At 51.4% G+C, this 21,071-nt stretch overlaps 7 protein-coding genes across 7 annotated transcripts; 2 read left to right on the plus strand and 5 right to left on the minus strand.

Annotated features, from left to right (window-relative positions):
• Positions 1-3,134: 3,134 nt before the first annotated feature.
• J4E93_003420 (uncharacterized protein) lies at positions 3,135-3,821 on the minus strand (the record flags this gene model as incomplete). The annotated part of the gene is made up of 1 exon (XM_049341357.1): positions 3,135-3,821. The coding sequence occupies one exon, from the start codon at positions 3,819-3,821 to the stop codon at positions 3,135-3,137; it is 687 nt and encodes a 228-aa protein (XP_049200862.1).
• Positions 3,822-4,290: 469 nt separating this feature from the next.
• J4E93_003421 (uncharacterized protein) lies at positions 4,291-5,286 on the minus strand (the record flags this gene model as incomplete). Its single annotated transcript, XM_049341358.1, has 1 exon — positions 4,291-5,286. One exon carries the CDS (start codon positions 5,284-5,286, stop codon positions 4,291-4,293), a length of 996 nt encoding a protein of 331 aa, XP_049200863.1.
• Positions 5,287-7,662: 2,376 nt separating this feature from the next.
• On the minus strand, positions 7,663-9,054 carry J4E93_003422 (uncharacterized protein; the record flags this gene model as incomplete). Its single annotated transcript, XM_049341359.1, has 1 exon — positions 7,663-9,054. One exon carries the CDS (start codon positions 9,052-9,054, stop codon positions 7,663-7,665), a length of 1,392 nt encoding a protein of 463 aa, XP_049200864.1.
• Positions 9,055-9,253: 199 nt separating this feature from the next.
• J4E93_003423 (uncharacterized protein) lies at positions 9,254-10,822 on the plus strand (the record flags this gene model as incomplete). Its single annotated transcript, XM_049341360.1, has 1 exon — positions 9,254-10,822. The coding sequence occupies one exon, from the start codon at positions 9,254-9,256 to the stop codon at positions 10,820-10,822; it is 1,569 nt and encodes a 522-aa protein (XP_049200865.1).
• A 76-nt stretch (positions 10,823-10,898) lies between these two features.
• J4E93_003424 (uncharacterized protein) lies at positions 10,899-12,631 on the minus strand (the record flags this gene model as incomplete). Its single annotated transcript, XM_049341361.1, has 3 exons — positions 10,899-11,962; positions 12,020-12,122; positions 12,176-12,631. The coding sequence occupies 3 exons, from the start codon at positions 12,629-12,631 to the stop codon at positions 10,899-10,901; spliced, it is 1,623 nt and encodes a 540-aa protein (XP_049200866.1).
• A 1,195-nt stretch (positions 12,632-13,826) lies between these two features.
• On the minus strand, positions 13,827-15,594 carry J4E93_003425 (uncharacterized protein; the record flags this gene model as incomplete). The annotated part of the gene is made up of 4 exons (XM_049341362.1): positions 13,827-14,552; positions 14,599-15,258; positions 15,313-15,440; positions 15,489-15,594. The coding sequence occupies 4 exons, from the start codon at positions 15,592-15,594 to the stop codon at positions 13,827-13,829; spliced, it is 1,620 nt and encodes a 539-aa protein (XP_049200867.1).
• Positions 15,595-18,724: 3,130 nt separating this feature from the next.
• On the plus strand, positions 18,725-19,629 carry J4E93_003426 (uncharacterized protein; the record flags this gene model as incomplete). The annotated part of the gene is made up of 2 exons (XM_049341363.1): positions 18,725-19,350; positions 19,401-19,629. The coding sequence occupies 2 exons, from the start codon at positions 18,725-18,727 to the stop codon at positions 19,627-19,629; spliced, it is 855 nt and encodes a 284-aa protein (XP_049200868.1).
• Between the last annotated feature and the right edge of the window lie 1,442 nt (positions 19,630-21,071).

Genomic DNA, 21,071 nt, shown 5'->3' on the forward strand with positions numbered 1-21,071 from the left:
TTTGTTCGATATTCGTCTGCGCGTTCGGTAGTATAGCAGTCCTTCCAAAACTCTAGCCCAGGAGAATGGGTCAGTTTCCAAATCAGTCTTGCTTGCAAAGGGAATAGTGAGGCTAGTGATCCAACACCTTGCGCGATGGTCATGTGAGAACCATACTTACTCTTCTCCGGGGGAGGCTTTTCGGTCCCGTAAACAAAGTGCTCATGGGTTGGTGAAGTCTTGGTGTTGAGAGTTGTCGCGTCGACCTCGGGAATTCCATTGGAACGTGCAGCCACACATTAGCCGCATCCACTGTGCCGCTCGTCCGAATTGCCATCGATCATGGATGGCGCAGAACTTCGATCTGGAAAATCACACTTCGATGGGGGTGCATTTGCACGATTTCGCAGGAATGCGCCTCGAAATGCATGGAGTCGAAGAGCTGTGGCATTATCACTGCTGTTGCAATGTTCGTGGGAAGGAACGCGATGACGTCATCTGGTTCCTGCGAGGAAAGCGCGTTCTAGCGCTCGACACCAGCAGTTTCCCTTCACTGTCAGACCTCCTCTTTCGCGATTCCTTCAAAGTCTCTCTTCTGGCACGTTTCCATACGTCTTGAATTCTCACATCAGATCCTGCTCTTTCGAAGCAGCTCATTTCATCATCTCCTCACAGAAACCATGTCCACACCAGCACATCCGGTGAATGCATCGCTTTCGACTTTTAACCTAGCCGTATAAGATACCACCATTCGGTATATGTATTTCGGACGTTTCGAAACTAATGAAGATAAGGGGGTGAAATAGACGAGGAGATGCCCGCGCGGGCAACGAGCACGACGACCATCATATACGCTGGGTTCGCCCCACAATTATACGCCATCTCGAGCTCTCTCATTTTACACCAGGGAACCCAAGCCCATGGTACATCTCACAGCATTGGCCTTGCAGAAAATGGGTCGTTTGCCGTGCAGGATGCACTGATAGAAGACCGCCAAGGCATTCCACGGAGCCGCTTCCGGCTTATATCCGCGGATGAGTATTTCCAAGGGAGCTCAGCCTGAGGACGACCTAACCGAGGATGACCCATTCCCGTTTAAACCAACGTGCCAACATCTCTCGGATATGCTCGACGACAGGGCGTTCCTCTTAGTAGCTATTGGGAAGTCAGAAAAGGCCAGCGCTTTGGAAATTACCTACGCGCACTTGTCAATGCTTCGTTGCTTTCCTAAAACATCACAAACTGATCAGATAACCTCTAACGGGTTCAAATAACCGGATTCGATCATTTTTACATGGCAGAATGTGCAACATATTCGGTAAAGACAGAGCATACTCGCACTAATTCGCAGGAGCCAAGGAGAAGACATTCGAACCAAGACTAGGACGCCACACAGGCATATGCGGAAAGACCAACAGCCCGGCTACCTCATTTGGTCTCCAAGCCGAAGTCCTTCGCCACAAAATTGCTCTTGCAGGAGAAGACGCGACGGCCTACTGAACGGCTACCACAGCTGGCGCAATCGTAATCGTCCGAGGTATCAGGCGTGCACACGCCCTGAGAGCCACTGCCATCCGCGGCCTCCATGTCGAACCCTTTGTCCTCTGCTCGGATTGTTAGCTTGGGACATGGTGGTAGACCGACGAGTTCTCACCATAGATAGTCCAGTGCATAACGCCCTCTACATGTACTTCGAGTTCCGTAATTAGAGCATCCGGATAATAAGAGCAGCCACCTGCCGGGTCTAAGTGCAGACGTGCGAAGTCAGTGTTTGTATCGCATGCAGCTCTTACGGAGATAATTACCATTACCCTCACAACGAACGCCGCCACCACTTGCGTCGTCTGTTCCACCGAGGTTGGATGTGTCACAGATAGCGTTGCAGTCCGGGGGGCCATCGAAGAACTTCCATCCCAACTAGAGCTGCGTTAGTAACACTCTGATTCCACGGACAATACACGTCTTACGTAAAGTTCACCCGTAAAGTTGCTGTCTTCGAATGTGTAGATCAAGAAGTCTGCAGTGGCGACACCGACAAAACCGGCGAACAACGGAAGGAATAGATGCATCTCGAAGAAACGTCGAATATGTGCTTTCTGAAAGATGCTGAAGATTTGCGATGGAGTTGGGAGTGAGGATGGCTCAGTCTCACACTTTATATACCAAGCTGTTCCTTAGGGGACTCCAAACCTCTGAAATCCAGATGTCTTTTGCCCAGAAGTGCCAATTCCCTCACAGTCAGGCTCGTGAAATATCATGGCCGACGACTGGTGGTGTTCGAGAAACAGTCAGCGCGTGCAAGCAGTACCTTGCAACAAGGCGAACCTCGCTTCTCATCTCGACGACCATACATTCCAATGACGATGAACAGCGATGCGCTTGCAGCCGGGCAACGAGTACTCTACAGCAAGGCGTAAATTTACATGCCTTCATCGACGATACACGACGTAACGGTTAAACCAAAATGCGCTCATAACAGTGAAGGATCTTTGGGGCGATACGGATTTGGACTTGAAGTCATAATAACCGGACGGGCCAAGACTTCATCGACATAGCCAAGCTGTTAAGATGGAACAATGCTTACATACATGGGCTAAATCGCGCTACACTAGCTACCTCAGCTCTAAGAGGATCTCATTACCTGGACTCCATCACTAATGAGATTGCCCATCATCTATTAACTATGGGGTGTTCTTGGGACTATTGAAGATAAACGAAACTTCACCACCTGTGGTAGACTGGCAGGAGAGTCCATCAGCACTTCGGTAGATTTTGAGTGTTGTGCGACCAAATTCGCGTGTAGCAGGAGCATATGACTGTTGCTACAGTGCCATTGGTTACAGTGTGTCAACTTCAACATATAAGCGAGCATTTAGAAACCAGCCGTTAGTGCTGCGGCACAGCACTTGGCCATATGTGATGACGAGCTTGGCAACATGAAATGCTTAGCTTGGCTACGTCAAGAGGTGAAGCTGAGTGCATCTTGGTGATCTGCAACTTTTGCTCCCCGAGAATAGAGTGCGCTGTCTTGAGACCAAGCATGTTCCCTTAGGCGCAATGACGCAGTGCGCGGCTTGTTGAAAGTGTCAAGGGTTTTGTGGATCAAGCAATGCACAGCATCTTAAAGTTCATAGTATTATTACGCTGATGAAGCTTCATAGCAACAGGCCTCCGATTACACCAGCAGCGACGCTAAGAAGACCACCACCAACCACACTCTTAGCATTGGCAGCACCAGTAGCATCTGCCGCAGCGGCACTAGCAGTTTGGCTCACACTCCCAGAATTTGCTACAACACCTGTGCTAGCACTCATCTCTTCCACGAATCCAGACATCGGATGTGATTTATACAAAGTAGCGGTGGATGTCGCAGCGTCAGTGGTAGTAGCTTCCATGGCCTGGCTGAGTTTCTCCACACCGGCAGTGATCACCAGTTCAAACGTGCCTACAGCTGAGCCACTGTATGGCTCTGTGCTGCTGCCGGGAAAGTTTGCCTCGGTTCCACCAGCCATCTCTTTGCATACCGCGCTTTCAGGCATGATCACGCAGTCCATTGTAGCGGTAAAGTCGGACTCTGGGCTTGGGTCTCCCATGTTGAGATTCCAAGTCGAAGGACCGAAGACGAGGGTTTCGGCTGGAAAGAGACCACAGTCGATGGAGGTAGCGCAGGCGAGTGCAAGAGTCGTAGCGGTGGGATTCGCGGTGACAACGGAGCCGACCATGTTCGGCAAGACTGAGCCTTCGAAGATGTCGCCGATCCATGGGACTGACATAGTTGCTGGGATGTCTTGTTGCGCAGCAACTAGGCCGATGAAAGAGACGAGGATGAACTTTGAAGCCATGGTGACTGGAATGATCTTGTGAAGATTACGAAGTTTGAAAGAGTGGAAATGTCGATGAAATACAGAATTTTGTAACGAGCGACTGTGCAAAAGACTGTACGAAGAACGAGCGACGAAGAGCGATACCTACAACTTGTCTCCAGCCAGAATCTTATATAAAGAATTTTCGTGTCGCGAGGCCTTCCATACTATCGTGGATCAAGCTCTTGTGGCGTTCAATAGGGGCTGGCGCCTGATCTTTAGCGACCTCGGTATCTCGCAAGTTCCCGCTCCCGCAAAGGCTCAAAGCGCACCTTAAGATCAGCACGACGGTGAGGCTTTGTAGAGAGCTGTGCTGTGGAATGATTTATACTGCTGTGGCTCTCTGGCTATCCAGAGACAAACGTGGCTCGTAGACGCGCCTTCGTTGTGCTTGTTGACATTTTGGTAGTCCTACGATGCATCTGCAACCGAGGGGGCTCGTGCGCAATTATTCGACATGTTCTTTCGGAATCTGGCCCGCTTGTTCCAGCAAATTGTCCCACCATGTAAAGTACGGCTCGTAGCCTCCACCGCCTCGTGCATGATGGAGGCTGTGTTTTCTTGCTCCGCCTCCCCAACCCTTGGGCAGTATCTTGTCATAACCCCACGGTAGATCCAGCCCCGAATGCAGCTCGACTAATAGCCATACGAATATGGGTACAAACAAAGTCCGCGTGAAGACATGGCTCTTTATGATGTTGAGGCTGAAGTTGGCCAGCAGCACCAGGCCCAGTCGCTCGAGAATGTGCAACTGGTTGGTAATCTGGGGGTGTATCTCGGCGTGTCGATGGTGCGGTGCGTGCCATCGCTTGACCACGGGTATGACGTGAAGCGAGTAGTGGAAGAGGAAGAAGAGCGCATCGTAGAGGAAAAAGCTCGTCGCGAGCTCGAGGGCGATTCGGCGGCTCGTAGGAGGAAGGTCGGGAAGAGCGCGTTGCGTTTGCAGCGGCGAAGACATCGTCATGTTGTGCAGTGTTGGCACCAGAAATGTACTGTGATACGCCGTAGTGGAGTTGTTTGCTGCGATTGCTGCCGCGGCCGCGTGGTAATTGCCCGACTCTAGCATTGCAGTAAGCGGAACATCGGCAAACTTCTTGATCATGGTCAGATCCATGAGTAGTAGCGGCGTCATGTACGTGATAGCCTCGCCCCATCGCCGCGAAGGGCGTCGCATCCCATGCGGCTTCCTAGCTGCGTCCTCATCTTTCGTGTTCTGCTGGACTGCAAATCTCCATTGCGGATTTCGCATGAATACGACCGTCATAGAAACCTCGATTACTGCGTAAAGAAGGACTGTCCATATCGTCTCAAAGGTTGACAGACGATATAGAGGGTTTCGTATCAGCCATTGCCACAGAGGTGTGAGAAGAGGCTGGTATAAGTCTGGGAAGGCGACGGAAGAGAGAAACAGGGTTCCTAGAGCAGCTCGATACATCGAAACCATGATTGCATGCGATTCTGCGTGAAGGAAAGTCCATGGTGTGTTGAGTCGCATGCATTTGCCTTCCTATGGCGCTCTCTGGGCTATCATAACTCTTGACGTCATCCGATCGGAACGGTTCCGAAGGCATTCTATCTCGAAATTGCATCTTACCCATCACCATCATTCGCTATCCAGCCGACATCTACCGCAGTCATGTTAGACATCCAGCTTCGACCGATTAAAGACACGCTCTTCGATTCTATCACGCCGCTCGTCCCCTCCATTTGCTCGCCACTAGTTATCACGTTTCTGGCCTTTTCCTCGGGTGTGATCTCCTGTATTTACGCTGCATCCAACAATACTTTAGCGAGTATCATATTCTGGGCATTAAACAGGGTACTGGATTGTCTCGACGGCGCTGTCGCCCGCAAACGCAACCAGTCCTCGGATGTTGGCGGCTTTTTCGACCTCTTGGGCGACTTCATCGTCTATTCGGCCATTCCTATATCCTGCGCTTTAGCACGTAATGATGAGCCCAATGCAAAGAGCATCTGGCTCTCAGTGGCTGTGTTAGAATCATCATTTCACGTCAACAACTTCGTCTTGTTCTACACTGGCGCCATTCTCGAGAAGCGCAAGGGCAGCGGAAAAGATGGAAACAGGGTTAAAGAGCTGACCAACGTGGCAATGCGACCAGCACTTATCGAAGGGACGGAAAGCGCGGCTTTCTTCACAGCCATGCTCATGTTTCCTTCCTATCTGCAACATCTCTCATGGACAATGGCCCTTTTAGTATGCTTAGGCATTGCTCAAAGGACAAATTGGCTCGTACAGGCGCTGAGCTAACTTGTATCCAATGGAACTCGCTACAGAGAAGGAGAGACCGCTTTCTGCTGCATGATGCCTTTCTCTCGAAGCCTCGAGATGACACTTTGTGCATTGCCTTTACAAGCCGCAAGCTCCGAATTGTTCATTGTCTCTGCGAGACTACCACCGCTTCCGCTCGACAGTATGGTCGGATAACGGATGTTGTTGGATTCGACGAAGTTCTTCACCTACAACTGGTCAGTTCCTAGACCCTATTACTCTGAAGATCTCACGGTAGCCACGAACCTCTACAGACAGCTCGTCTCTATGCCACTGCACGATGTGGTATCCGGACTCGGCTTCTATTGCTTTCTTCGCTTCTACCCAAGCTGGTGTTTCCTTCAACGATAATCCGCCATGTGTAATATCACCTGCGGGGATCAGCATACTTGATCACATTATCAGACGAATGAATTTGTCGAGGGAAGCGTACAGGCTGCACAAGCTGGGTTCTCCTCTGAAGAATGGCAAATCTTTCGATAACCGTACCTCAATTTGCCCATGATAGATGCGTCGGCATTGTATAAGATGTAAAGTGTACGAGACATTCCTGCGAATCGCTTGAATTGAGAATAACGTGATGATGGTGATTGCGGATCGGATTCAACTCGGTGGCTGCGATGAAGGGGTCGATGACGTGCATACCGCACGGACCATGAGTGCCAGTGAGCCGAGGAGCGCCCAAGAAGCCACTGCAACCATTGCATCGCTTCTCATCAACACGCTATCCGCATGGCACTTCCATCGCTCTGAAACGCAGCGTTTCGCGATATCAAACCTTGGCAATGTCAGCGGAACCAATCAGGTTCAACAAGGCCGTCTCAGCAGCGCATGCCACAACATCTTCGATCATTGCATTTTTGTTACTGCGATACTCGTCATGGCCGATTCACCCGTCACCAGGATCAGCCCCTCAAGACACTCACGAGCAGAGGCACCACCTAGACGATTCGCGGAATCCTACGATCAACGGTCACAATAAGTTGGCTAACGCGCTGACTGCATGGGAGACCGCTTACCTCCTGTACGACAGTTATGCGATGATTCATGCACGCCGCGAGAAGGACCAGTCAGCAGTTCGCGCTGCCTTACGCGTTGTGGCCCGAGACTCACCCATCACTCTCGTTCATCACGTGCTGCTCTCATCCGCGTTACTCGTGTTACAAGCGTACATTGCAGCCGGCAAAGAAAAGGGGATGTGGGTGATCACCGCGTTCTTATTGATGAACGGCAGTACACCACTGATGCATGTGCGATGGTGGAACCGACAGCGCACAGGAGCATCGAACACCGCTCTAGATATGGCCTTCTTGGCAATATTCGCCGCTTCAAGATTCGGTGTCGTTTACTGGATATTGACGAAATACGGCCAGCATCATGGCCTTGGTCCGTACCAAGCATATGCGATGCTCAGGAAACGATGTCAGATCGGAACCGCTATGCTGGTTGGGCTGAACGCTATCTGGTGGACCATGCTGGCTTTCAACATAGCGAAGAGGAACATCAAACGACGAATACATTGAAATATTGCTATAGATAGCTACGCGACACACGTATCATGATTGGGTCTGACGGTCTCTGAGTCGGCAACTGCTTCATATCTCGAGCCCAATCCTCAGGCATCACCGAATCGTTCGGTTCCCACCCCAGCCAACCGCGTACTCCACGCGGTTTAATCTTGCCATCGATCTGGATTCCGAGGCGCAAAAATGTCTCTGCCACAGCCAGCGCGATCTCGCGAATCGCATCGCGACCCAAACAAGTCTTCGGACCCGCTCCGTAGGCTACACCGGGCGCCAGACCCTTGTCAAGATATCGATCTGGGTCGAACACATCCCAAGTCGACCCGTAAGTCGATGGATCACGGCCACCGCCCACGAAGTACAACCAACAGTCCCAGTCCTTTGGTATTCTGATGTCAGGCTGCTCCCCCGGCGACGAAATGACGTTATCTCTTGTTGACCGTCTCATGACGCCTACAATGGGCGGGCTAAGTCGTTCAGTCTCCAATAGTATAGCGCGTAAGCGTAGCGAAAGCCTCCCTGGTTCAGTTTCACCGGCCAAAGTATCGGCCAGCGATCGACCGTCCTTCGTCCGATACAAGAATAGGTTTGACAGGAAGGCTGTCAAAAGAGATGCTAGCGCTTTGACCGCGAGACTGCTGGTGAAGAGGACTGAATGCTTTGCAACGTCCTCTCTTTCGCCTTGGTCCGCAACAACAAATGGACATGCTTTTATTTCTTCCTTCATATGACGCAGAATTTTGTCTTGCAGCTTCTTGTTTGCCTCTTTACCCTTCTTTCGAGGCGAGTGCCAGAAACCTGTGTTCACTGTCACCGGGAACAGCGAGAATTGGCCTCGAAGCAGGTCTTCCTGTAGGCTCTCCAACGTATCGAAGAGACTGTTGTCGCGGTCGAGACCCAGGAATGTTCCGAGCAGTATCTTCCATGAAAGCCTTTTCAGAGACTCATACATGTCTATCTCTGACGTTGACGGCTCAGAGAAATGTTGATTGACCCGCTCAGATACTGCAGGAGCTAGCACTTTCTTGAGAGACTCCATTCTCGCTTCCCATGTTTGACGCATATATGCATGTTCGTCACCATCCGTCAGTAACAAGTTCGGTGATGGAAAGAACGGTGCCATCAGTTCAGCATATGCGCCACTGGCTTCGTAACCTGCCGCATCCTGGGCCAGGACTTGATGGATTTGCGCATGCGAGGAGACAATTGCGACATTGCGATTCAGCACCTTTGCCCGAACGATAGCTCTATTTTCTACAGCCTCCGGGTGCTGTCTTTGGAAATCGATGATGCGCGATGTGATGAATGCCTCTGGCGAGTTGTGGAACGAGAAGCTTTCGGCAAACCCGCGCAGTGTCGAAGAGCTGCCCAGGGGAAGTTGCGGTTCTGGCTTAGGCATTGTGGAGAATGGATTTGCCTGTGAACTACAGATCGCAGCAACGCCTAACCTCATGCCGCAACGGGTATCTCGGCTGCGGGGGTGTGGTGGTCGCTACGTCATCGACTTTACGCCACCGCTTGGTATCCAACGAGTCTAGACACAGCTTATCCTGGAATCCCCGAGGTTCACATCTCACTACAAACGAGATCGCTCAAGAATGGATATGAAACGTCCCTATGGCGAGGGAAGGAAACGACCATACCAAGACGAGGTGATACCGACCACGCATGCACCTACTTCTAAGCAATCGCTTCTTCACAACGCCTACGCATACCTCTGTATTGCACTTTTATTTGTCAACTACTTCATTGCACAGTACGACAAATTTATCCTATCATACTTCCAAACCTCTGTCTTAGCAGATCTTTCACTAAGCTCGACACAATATGGCCTTCTCTCTGGTTACGCAACTGGCATTGTCTACGCCATACTCGCTCTTCCCATCGCTTTCCTGTCGGACTATACTTCAGCTCGCGTATGGGTTCTGTGCGTTACAGCGGCATGGTGGAGCTTATGCGTCATCTTCCAGTCTCTAGCAAACAACTTCGGACAGTTATTCTGTGCAAGACTTGGGATGGGCATCGGACAGGCAAGTGTTGAGGCACTATCCATCAGTCTCATTAGCGACTTGGTGGGATGGAGGAACGTGTTCATCGGAGAGAGTGTGCTCTATGTTGGAGTATACATTGGCGAAGCCATCAGTGGCCAGATCGCTACTGCGTTCACGGAAACCGGCACGAGTTGGCGCATAGCTCTACGAGCCATCGGTATCACGGGATGTGTTGTAGCAGTGCTATTGAGACTCGTCCTGTGGGAACCAAAGAGAAGAGAAAGTCTGGTTCAAATGCACGCACGCCATCACAGCAACAGCATAGACGAGGATTTCGCCGATATACCACCGCACATCCAAGGTACATCGAGGTTGAAAGCAGCAAAGTCTGATCTGCATGCTACGTTCACCTACATCCTCCGCATGAACTCCTTCTGGCTCCTCGTTCTCTCCGCCGGCTTCCGTCAACTGAGCGGCAACGTCTTCGGATACTACATGCCCAGCTATCTCGGCGATACGTATCCCTCGCATACCGAAATCTTCTCGCGTTACGGCATCATCGTTGGTGTCGTTGGGTCAGTCGCGGTGCTAAGTGGTGGCATCCTGACCTCGGTGTTATGGCCACGTACGAAACTAACGCCTGTTTATCTGACTGGTATCGGAGGCATGATAAGCTCCCTATTCGTTCTCCTCATGGTCTTCTCTCGCGACGTCGCCAATGGCTCAGAAGACCAAGGCATCAAGATTCTCTACGGCGTCATGAGTCTTGCTTACGTCACAGCGGAACTTTGGCTGGGCTGTCTCTTCGCGCTCATCGCGCTGCTTCTTCCACCGCGCTACAAGACATTTGGTCTTGCTATCTGGGGTAGTGTGCAAGTTCTCATTTATTCTTCAGGGCCTCAGATCATTGGCCTGTCGTTGATGGATGAGGAGACGACGAGTGAAAGCTACAGGAGGGTGACACGATTGTGCTTGGCGATCATTATCCCTATTGGTTATTGGCTGGCTGGTATTGGGTTCCTTTTCTCGATACCTTTAGTCAAAAAGGACTTAAAGGAGGATTTTGCTACGGGGAGGTTAAGTAGTAGAAGGACAATTGGGTTCAGCATCTTCGCAGGGGTATTAGCAACTGTTGTAATCACCTTGTTCGTTGTAAGCTTGGTGTATCAAGCGTAGATGCTCATAACATCTTAAGCACGAATAACTCTTTATAGTATTTTACATAGCTGTTTGCGGGGCGTAACAATCTCGTCTACTTGAAAGACAAGCCCAGAAGATCTTCAACGCCTGCATATAGTGGGCAAGCATAGTCTGCCTCCAGCAGCGGCCGAACAGTCACACCACTACTTCCGTCTTTGCCCAACACACCCAACTCTTTGCCAAGCGCACTGCCCACTTTGGGCCATCCAACGCCACCAGCGGGGTTCTTCGCAAAGTTCGCCCAAGTCTTCTGCATGAAAGCACTCAGTTCAATCTGCTGCTGCGTCGCAGTACCGAACTGACTCGAAAGTGGATATGTGCCAAACACCTCAGGAATCTCGGCAGTGTGGTAGGCGCCTGGGTTGGGGAAAATCCCGACCGAAGGGAATACGGGTGTGAACTGGTATCGATAGGTTGTGCGACCAGAGATGGCGAGGTAGTTCGCTAGTCTGGCGGTGGTGCATGTGAAGACTAAATCTGTGCCGAGCCTATCGGATAGCTCGTAAAAGTCTGTGATACCCTGTGCAGCATACGCTGCGATTATGGAGTCACGAACGGCCTGCGAAGTGATGTTGTACTGGTCGAAGAAGTTGTTCAAGGCCGTTTTGCCGTCCGTTACACCGGCTACTGCCAAAAAAGCACGTGCTTCGTTTAGGTTCGTTCCTAGCATTGTTGGTACGTTGGCGAACTTTCCGGTGGAGATGCTGAGCCTAACGTCGGGGACTGATGTACCGTCGTTGTTGACAGGTGGGAATGCGAGTGAGTTCGGCTCAATGTATGCTTTGATGTCCACGGCAGGTACCTTGCGAAGACACGCAATGTCCGTGCAGCCGAAATGCAGCAACACTTGCTTGTAGTTGACGAGGCCGTTTCCGGGAAGTACCGCGTTCTGAGACTCAAGGATGGCCGATGAGAACGGAAGTGGGCTGGGTGGGTTGGCCAACAGTTGCTTCACTGACTCCCCGCCTGCGGATTCGCCGAAGATCATGACGCGGGAAGGATCGCCTCCGAATTGCGCAATGTTATCCTGTACCCACTGCAATGCGAATCTCTGGTCCAAGAAGCCAGCGTTCTGGGAGCCGAAGGGTATTTCGGGCGAGTTCGAGAAGCCAAAGACTAAGTTTGGCATGTTAGTCACAGAACTTCTGGACTTGGAATGACAGAGACACTCACTGTTTGTGCGGTAGTTGATGGTGACTACAACGACATCTTCGTTGATTGCTAGAGAGCTTCCGTCGTAGTACTTTAGTCCCCCAGTTCCGAAAGCTAAGTTACCCTGCATGTGTTAGCATACTGTCGAGTCTGAGTAAATCGGCAGTAGATGCATACTCCAAAGAGCCAAAACATGACAGCCTTCTTGCTTGAAGATGTTACATCCGGTGGTGTGTAGACATTGAGATACAGGCAGTCTTCACTCTCCTCTGGCGGTGGAAAGGTAGGGTCATTGAAGTACTCTATGGTTCTATCGCGGACACCGCCAGTGCCGGAAAACTGCTGAATACATGATGGTTTGACGTTTTGGGCCTGAAGAGGACTAGACCAAGGTACTGCTGCTTCGGGTGGCGCGAATCGAAGCGGAGGTGACTTGGCAAAAGGAACTCCCAAGTAGGCGTTCGCTGAGGCTGCCAATGAAGGCTGGTTTGAGGGCTTGGTCGTGGTTCCTATGATGACACCAGAGGCAAGGGTGACAGTTGGCCCGTTTTCAACAGGCGCTGACAGGACTGTTGACGCAAAAGAGCATAGCAAAAGCGCTTTGCCCACGGACGAAGCGATGTGCAATGCCATCGTGGAGGTAGGGGATGACTGAGAGTATAGAGTTGGAAGTCACGCAAGACTCTCGGATCATTTACTTCCATGTTGGGGAACGCCTGTTATAAGTCAAGTTGACAGCACGCTAGGGCGATTTGATTTAGATGCTAGTCTGTCAGCACGATGTTGATAGTGTAAGTTTTGTCGGTGTTGTGTGCAGATCATCGGCGGTCTTCGTTTAGCCTGAGCGGTAGTGGAGGCTACCCCAGGGTTTAAGCGTCTTCGGGGGCATGATGTAGCCTATGATCGTGGTAGGAAGAGCGGTCCACGGCTCAAGCGAAAGCGAGAACGACAGCCTATGCCCCAGCATCCGGAGTCGTGGCTCCAGGTGATCGACAAATAGCGCGCACGGCCAGATGCAAGAGTCCATTTCCCCTGCAACAGATCTGGATGCGGTCTACAAATCGCTTCCGGTGAGTTCCTCTTATAGTCCGACCACCAATCAGCTCGTTGACGATGCCTCGGCACTGCGCAAGCTCCCCTTTCGCCGTAGATCATCCGCTCTTTCAGCCAATCATCGCACATGGGTACCTCGGCAATCTTTGCAGGCATCGACCGTCATCGAGGTACTGACGCGACCGTGGCTGTCAGACACCAAATGCAATTACTTCTCCACATCTCGTCCGTCTCACAGGATTTTCGGTGGTCGTGCTGTCGCGTGGAAAGTCGCTATTGAATGCGGGCGCCAGAGCTCGTCGTGTTCTACCGGGGCGATGGGACCGCTTGCAGCTCTGGTGTCCATGTCGAGCAGTGATCCATCGTGCGATATACGTCGTCGGAGAAAGTCTGCGGTCTGTTCTAATTCGTAAGGTTGGGTTGTCAGAGCGATAATGCAGGAGGCCAGCTTTCCAGTGAGGAGGAACGCGATCTGTGCCAAGCCATGATTACCTAAGCCACTACCCCCTACCCGGAAAGCTGTAGGGCTAGGCACGTTGAGTTAGTATTGCAGCATCGATGAAGATGAGCAATGTGAGTCAATATCAGAATATCAGTTCATCATCTGTCACAAGCGCCAGGAGGATTCAAGAGTATGAAGACGGAGTTGTTGATTGAATGCCGCAGGAACCTTGAAGAGGTCCAAGCGCGTCCGCCCGCCTTCTTTGGCGACAAGGGGAATGACGCCGAGTTCTCGGCCATCATCGATCGCACACCCTCGTCGCCTTCATTCGTCTTATCTCTTTACTGTTTCAATCGTCTCAATACCAACATCCTTCTCATTTTCCATACCCTTATTCCTTGCAATGACTTCTTCCTCGGTCAAAATCGGCCTGCCGCGAAGCTGCGCCCAAACAGCCTGATGCATCGGCCTTAGGAAGAGGGCGTCCATCTCCTCAAGACTGATACCTTTCGTCTCGGGTACGAAGAAGAAACTCCAGATACCCATTGCGACTAAGATGGTAGCGAAGAAGAAGTAAGCCCCATAGCCCAGATCTGAGATCATGTACGGGGTGCTGCGGGCAATGATGAAGGAACCCAGCCAAGTGTCCGCTGTAGTGAGCGAGACGCAAAGCATACGGATGTCGAGTGGGAAGATCTCGGAAGCGTAAGTCCACGTGATTCCCTGCCACGTAGCGCAGATGATGAAGGCGTTGACGTAGACGCAGACCATCGCAAGGTAGCCCCAGCCGTTGCGTGTGACATCGCCTCTCAAAGCAGCACCAGCTGGATCAGCCTTCATGACATAGCCGCCGATGTACCACATGGGTATGCAGCCGAGTGCAGCTCCCCAGATAAGGCCCTTGCGACGACCAACCTTCTCGACAACGATGAAGGTAAAGGTGAACATGCCGAGTGTCTTTGCGATACCGTAAAATCCAGTGGAGAAGAGCTTCAGCGACGTTCCCGAGATACCGAGTGTTTCGAAGATGCGAGGTGCGTAGTAAGTGATGATGTTGACCTGACAGATTAGCCTCTATCATGCCGTGCAGATGGTATATACTTACACCAGTGAAGGACTGCAGGAACATGAGTGCAAGACCAATGGCCATGCGGTTGCGCACACCCTTCTGGAATAGCTTCATGAACTGTTGCTTCTTGCTCTGTCGATTGGCGCTACGCCGTTCGACTTGCGCGCGGATCTCGCTCATTTCGTGCTGGATGTACGCATGTGACTCGTCGAGGCACCGAATCTTACACAAGATGCGTTCTGCCCCTTCGAAGTTGTCCTTCTTTGCGAGGTATCGAGGCGACTCAGGGCACCATGCGACACCGAGAAGCAAGAGCAGACCGGGGATGAGCTGGATCGCAAGAGGGACGATCCACTGCGTCTGGCCTTCGACGCTAATGGTCTGGTCACAAGCATAGTTGATCCAGAAGCCCAGCATACCTCCACCTTGAGAAGCGATTTCGAAGATACCGACCAATCTGCCACGAATAGAAGGTGGAGCTGTTTCAGAGATGTAGACAGGCACGACCATACTTGATGCGCCGATGCCTAGGCCTGCTACTGCTCGACCGCCGTATATCATGTTGAGACTTCCTTGAGAGGCAGTCATGAGTGTGCCGCCAAGCAGGAATACCGCGGACGCAAAAATCATAGTCTTTTTTCGCCCAATGCGTTCCGCGAAGGGGAAAGCGATAAGCGCTCCGAAGAAGCATCCTGCCTATTCATTGTCAGTCCGCGACGACTTGGCAGCAGCTCGTTTCCGGAAACCTACCTGGAATGTAGAAACGATGTTGCCTTGAATTGTGTCACGATTGCTCTTTGCAATGTCGTTCATGCCAAAGTCACGAATGAAGGATTCGAGTGCCATAGTCCCGCCAATAACAGCTGTATCGTAACCCACTGTTTCCACGTTAGATTTCAGACTTCAACAGTTCTCGTCATACTTACTAGCTAGCGCAGACATCGAGGCGATGAGTGCGATGAGGTGGATCCGCCAATTGCGGACCTCTGGCGGGTCCAGAGTACCGGATGCATGAGTGTTAAAGCAACCCATATGTTGATTTAAGATTGAGTGAGATTGATCGTAAGATTAATGGATAGAGTATGGTTTCTAGCCTGATTATGAGCATTCCGAGCGAAGGGCGTTGTGCTCTTATGCCCGCTGCCTCGCTTTGCAGGCTTTCATTGCCGAGCCATCCTTCATGATGCTACCTCGCCATCACTACAGCCATACCCCGCGGGGAAAATGCATGAGGACTAGCATCGTCCCATGTTTGCCGCAACACCTGCTGTTCCAAGCTATTTCTCGGATCATCGTAGCGAATCTGGGGAAGGGTCCACTTGGCAGCCGACAAGGTCAAGCCTTACCCTTTGGTTGGCATCTGGGGTCGCGATATGTTATAGGTAGAAAGCCGCATGGGGGATGCACATAAGGCACTTGGCGGCCGACCGTTATCGACGGTATGGGTGGTGAAGCTTGACAGAACAGTGGGCGCCGGTAGCGTGTGCGGGGTAAAGAGCGGGTCGGGGGAAAATCTATGCCCGTGGTGGAACTCCATGCCGTTTTCGATCTTGCATCTGGTAACCTAGTACCTTCACCTCAACCAAACTACCATGGAACAACTCTAGCAGTAAATATGTTTGCTGTCTGGAAATGGCCCGCATGTAAGATCGAACCATGGAATCGCGATATGCAACATCCGTCTCTACGGACAACGGCCGAATGCCGCATAACAGCTGCAGATTATCAGACCACACCTGGGCATGCTCGCGCTCCGCTGGCACGTGGCAGGATGAATATTTCCGCCCCAAGACACCAAGCCCTGGCACAGCCTCTCTTGACATGCACAAGATGACGGAGCCGCCGTATACGATAAAATTGCGGGACGGTCCATCGCACCTGGGCACGGCGGCAAGTCGCTTAGCTCGCTACTGTCAGCAGCAACAATGTGTTTGGCTGGCTATATCATGTTCTACACCTTACAAGAGTATTGGCATGTTGACTTGGACTACGCTAGGGTAAGACCGCGGCCGACAACGTAACTGACGTCTCGCAAAGGCGATGTTTGTTATGCCAATGAGATGCATGCGACATTGCATACGGAGTGGCGACGTGATAGTGCGGCGTTCGCGTCTAGCTTGTCATTCTGGGGGATATCGACGTCCTCTGAGCCAGTTCTAGCGCACGTCAAGACCATAGATGGAGAAGTATTGGATTAGGCTTCGCGGAGACGACTAAGGCAGTAGTTGTGAAACTACGCGCCACCAAAGTTCAGTTGAACAGGGTTCTAGATCGTATGAACTACTCACAACTACAGCATTAAGAATCAAGCCTAACTACAGGTTCCTCCATGCGAATCGTGCAAAGCGTGGAAGTCCCAGAAAACAGTTGTGACTCAGGTTGTCAACGAACCATGGTTCGACCAAATGCTGGCGCGCAAAATGCGCATACAAAGTTGGAGCCGCGACCCACTGGAATTTGCATATCGAAAACAACACCTACATACCCAATACCAGCAGACTGCACGAAGTAGCTACCTAAGCCGCTATGTTGACGAACACTTACGGATCTCTGGCCTTTCAGGAATCTATCCGGAGATACGCCGGTACAGAACGACCCGAGTCGAATCTCGTAATGAGGTTATATGGACTCGTTAGCCAGGAGCGAACGCTCATCGACGAGAAAAATCGATGTCAATCCCCGAAGCGTCCTCACCCCCATCATGGAGCATATCGAAAGTCATTAAGACGTATTATCCGCCAGCTCCTTAGAGTCCAGTGGAGTCTCAGGTCAGAGTGCGACGCCTATAACTCATTTCACTCCCGCAACGTCTGCGCAGCCATGCACTACAAGTTTCCAAGGGAACTGAGAGACATGGTGTACGAGCACATCACCTCGGAGGAAGTTACCGTTTGTACAGAACCTGCGCTTGCCGCCACAGCCTACCCGACTATCCCGTCTATGTCGTCACCGCTGCACTTCTTATCAGAGCGCTGGTATTCCCCCTCTCCCTGTACCTTCAAGGACAGGTTATGTGGGGCGCATTACTGGCGTATTGGCGTGCTCGGATATCAAGTACAGAAGGAACTGACCGAGTCCTGGTATCACAACGCTACCTTCCATCTCGAGTTTCCAAGAGGCACTCGTGAGTGGGATCACAACTCTACCCCTTATCTCTACGTTCCAAGAAATCTTCGTCAGTATTGCCGTCCCGCGATCGTTCTCGATCACCTCCCTCGTATGCTGTGGTATGATCGCTTTGGGCTTGGCCTCAAGCCCGAGCAACTATTACGCAACATAGTTGTCGTTCTCGACCTTCCAGCCGCCGACGATTATTTTGGAAGCATCTTGACTGGCTTAGACAACCTAGCTCTGCTCAAACAAGGAGCGAAAATTCATCTTCGTCTCAGGCTCCCTCACGCGGGCCGGTTTCTGGAAGAAGAGACAACAGCACATGCACTACAACATTGGCTACATTACGTTCATCCCAGTTTATGGCGACTTAAGCGGGCTGGATATGATTTACTTGTTACTTTTGATCGTGTAACTACTGAGACAGCATACACCCAGGTTCTGGACAGATGGAAGGAGGAATTCGAAATTGAGGCAAAAAAAGAAGTACCAGCGACTACTTCATCAGTGTTGACCTCTTCTTGAGGATTCACTAGGGGCGTTAGCTTCAAAGCAAGAAGATTACTAGCAACCTCTGGGGCGATTGGGATAATTCTCTGGTAGAAGCATGTATTAAAGACCCGTATCTGAGTGTCGTTAAATGCAGGGGCATTCGATGCAAGACTGAGGCCGTACATTGGATCGCATCTACGAGATCACGACAGGAACTAGAATTGATTTCTGATATAATGCCCTACGCCTTGAAGACCAGTCCGTTAAGTGATAGCTATGATAGGAAATTGTGGTGAAAGGTGATAAATCACGAAGAGCATGGGCTGCATAGTTCGCACTAATAGGGAAAGGCTAGTTAGTAAGCGGGGTAGCTGCGAGAGGGGGCCTGGGCCCAAGCTCCTGCCGCGCCCACCAGCTCTCCAGGTACTCTCCCACGGCGCTTCCCTTCATGCTAATAACACCTGCCACACGCGCGTTACGACCACTCCGACCACTCATGACGAGCGCATATTATCTCGCAAGACCTTTGTCCTCCCGATCACGAAGCGCGTCACCCAAAATGGCCGACACACTATCTCTCGACGAGATCCCCACCCTCACCTTGCTCTACAAGCTAAAGAAGATCGTGCCAAGCGACGACAAGGGCCAGTCCACATACAACGCGTCCGCTACCCTCAACGACAAGATCAGCGTCATCCGACAAGACATCACAACGCTAGCCATCGATGCCATCGTCAACGCCGCGAATACTTCCCTTCTGGGTGGTGGAGGCGTGGATGGCGCGATCCATCGCGCAGCTGGGCCCGGCTTGTTAGAAGAGTGTGAGACGCTGGACGGCTGTCAGACAGGCAGTGCCAAGATCACAGATGGCTACGAACTGCCTAGCAAGAAGGTTATCCACGCCGTTGGGCCGATATACTGGAAGGAGGGCTCGCGCTCAGCAGAACTACTATCAGGCTGCTACCGCACGAGCTTGGAGCTAGCAGTCGAGAATGGCTGCAAGAGCATCGCATTCTCAGCGTTGAGCACTGGCGTCTACGGCTACCCCAGCGGTGAGGCCAGCACAGTTGCGCTCGAGACTGTGCGGAAGTTCCTCGAAGAAGAGGGCAAGGCGGACAAGCTTGACCGCGTCATATTCTGCAATTTCCTCCAGAAAGACGAGGACGCGTACTTCAAGAATATCCCGTAAGTCTCAGCTGTCATGAGTCTCACTTCATATACTAACGACTACCTAGTGACTACTTCCCATCGGTCGACTCCGACCCCAAGGCGCAAGACGAACAGTCCACCGAACCCTCCGAACTCGCATCGCAACTTCCAGACGCCCCGACAGCCGACCCTAAAGATACCGACGATGCTCAACAGCCATCTCCGAAGAAGCAAAAGACCACCGACACCGATGATGACTTTGTGGTGGTTGAGAAAGATGACGTCAAGGAGGACAAGGCGAAGCCTGAGCTATGAGATCATCACAAAATAATGCGATAATGACGGCGCAGGTTATGGGTTTTCTGTCGGCTTATGTCAGTACACGTTGTGATTTGGGCATACTGGGCGTTTGGTCGTTGGGCATGGGAGGCTTATACCCTGGATACGAGTCATGAACTAGCCATATCGATTCTCATCAATTGAATGACATACACGCTCAGTCGTGTCTTGCTCTTTGGATTCCGCGCTGTCCCTTGATCTGGTCGCTGACTAACTTCTCCCCAAGCCATTCACCGACAAATTTGTTCAGAGTACTTCAGCTGTGTGTGCTTGCACAGGGTGATGCTCAGTCACTTCCGCGGAAGATATAGATTGCAGTCGAAGCCAGCCAAGACTCTTTCCATCAGCAATTCGCCTCTACTATAACTCGCACTACGACCGACCTCCCGCAGAAACAATCACTACAATACACAGTCACCATAACATTCCCTCCACAAACCATGCCGCACTTCCTCCAGCCACTCATGGCCGTCCCACTGATCCCCGATTACAAATTCAACATAGTTTCCGTCGAAGAAGACGATGTATGCTACATCTGCCGCGAGCCCTTCTCCATCGACGACTGTCGGCCCCTCCAGATCACACCGTGTGGTCACATTGTGGGAGACAAGTGCTTGTATGAGTGGATGAAACGACAGCCCGACAGATGCCCATACTGGAACCATCTTCTCCCCCATCGCCCTGCCCATGAGAGCTCCATGGTTCGCACTTTGGTCGATTCTTGTGTTGGCTCGGTGTGGTTCCACATCTTCGAGCGTTACATACTCGACTTGCCATGCTTGTCTATCCGCGAGGAAATCCAATGCGTCATGCAACATCCTGACTGGTATGTCAACGGCAGCGTTCAGAGTTTCCATATCATCGCGCTAGTAATGCGGAACGTTCTCATTGTAATTACCTGGAATATCGGACTTATGGTGTTGCTTTTCTGGCGCTCGACTGGCGATGAGAAGTTTAGTCGAGACCCTGTATTGTTAGTGGGGAGTATTGTGGTGGTGGTCATCACTTTGGTTAATATCTTGACTTTGCCGACTTTGGTAGCTATAGTTGTTGACTGGTCTAAGAGGCGATGTAGAGCTAGGGCGGCAAAGACTCGACAGCGACGATTGTAAGATTGAGGCCGATACTCAAAGCCAGTGTATTTCTAGGGAGTTTTCATACGACGCGGTCGAGCCAGTGTTAGATCAAGAGTTCCAAATTGCGATCTATAAACAGTCGTCTCGAATGCTAAAAAGAGTTTCTAATCATCCATTGCGCTTTGTTACACCACACCATCGGTATCATGCATGAGCGCACTCAATGGGTAAAGCGTCACGTCCGACTCTCAATTACTAAACTTCCCGATACCAGACTCTGCGCGTCGACGTGAAGTCCTGCTCCATCTCCTCAACCGGCCAATGCGTTTCCTGAGGAGGAAT

This window comes from Alternaria ventricosa (assembly GCF_023758065.1).
Source record: "Alternaria ventricosa strain BMP 2768 chromosome Unknown scaffold_5, whole genome shotgun sequence".
Lineage (NCBI taxonomy): Eukaryota > Fungi > Ascomycota > Dothideomycetes > Pleosporales > Pleosporaceae > Alternaria > Alternaria ventricosa.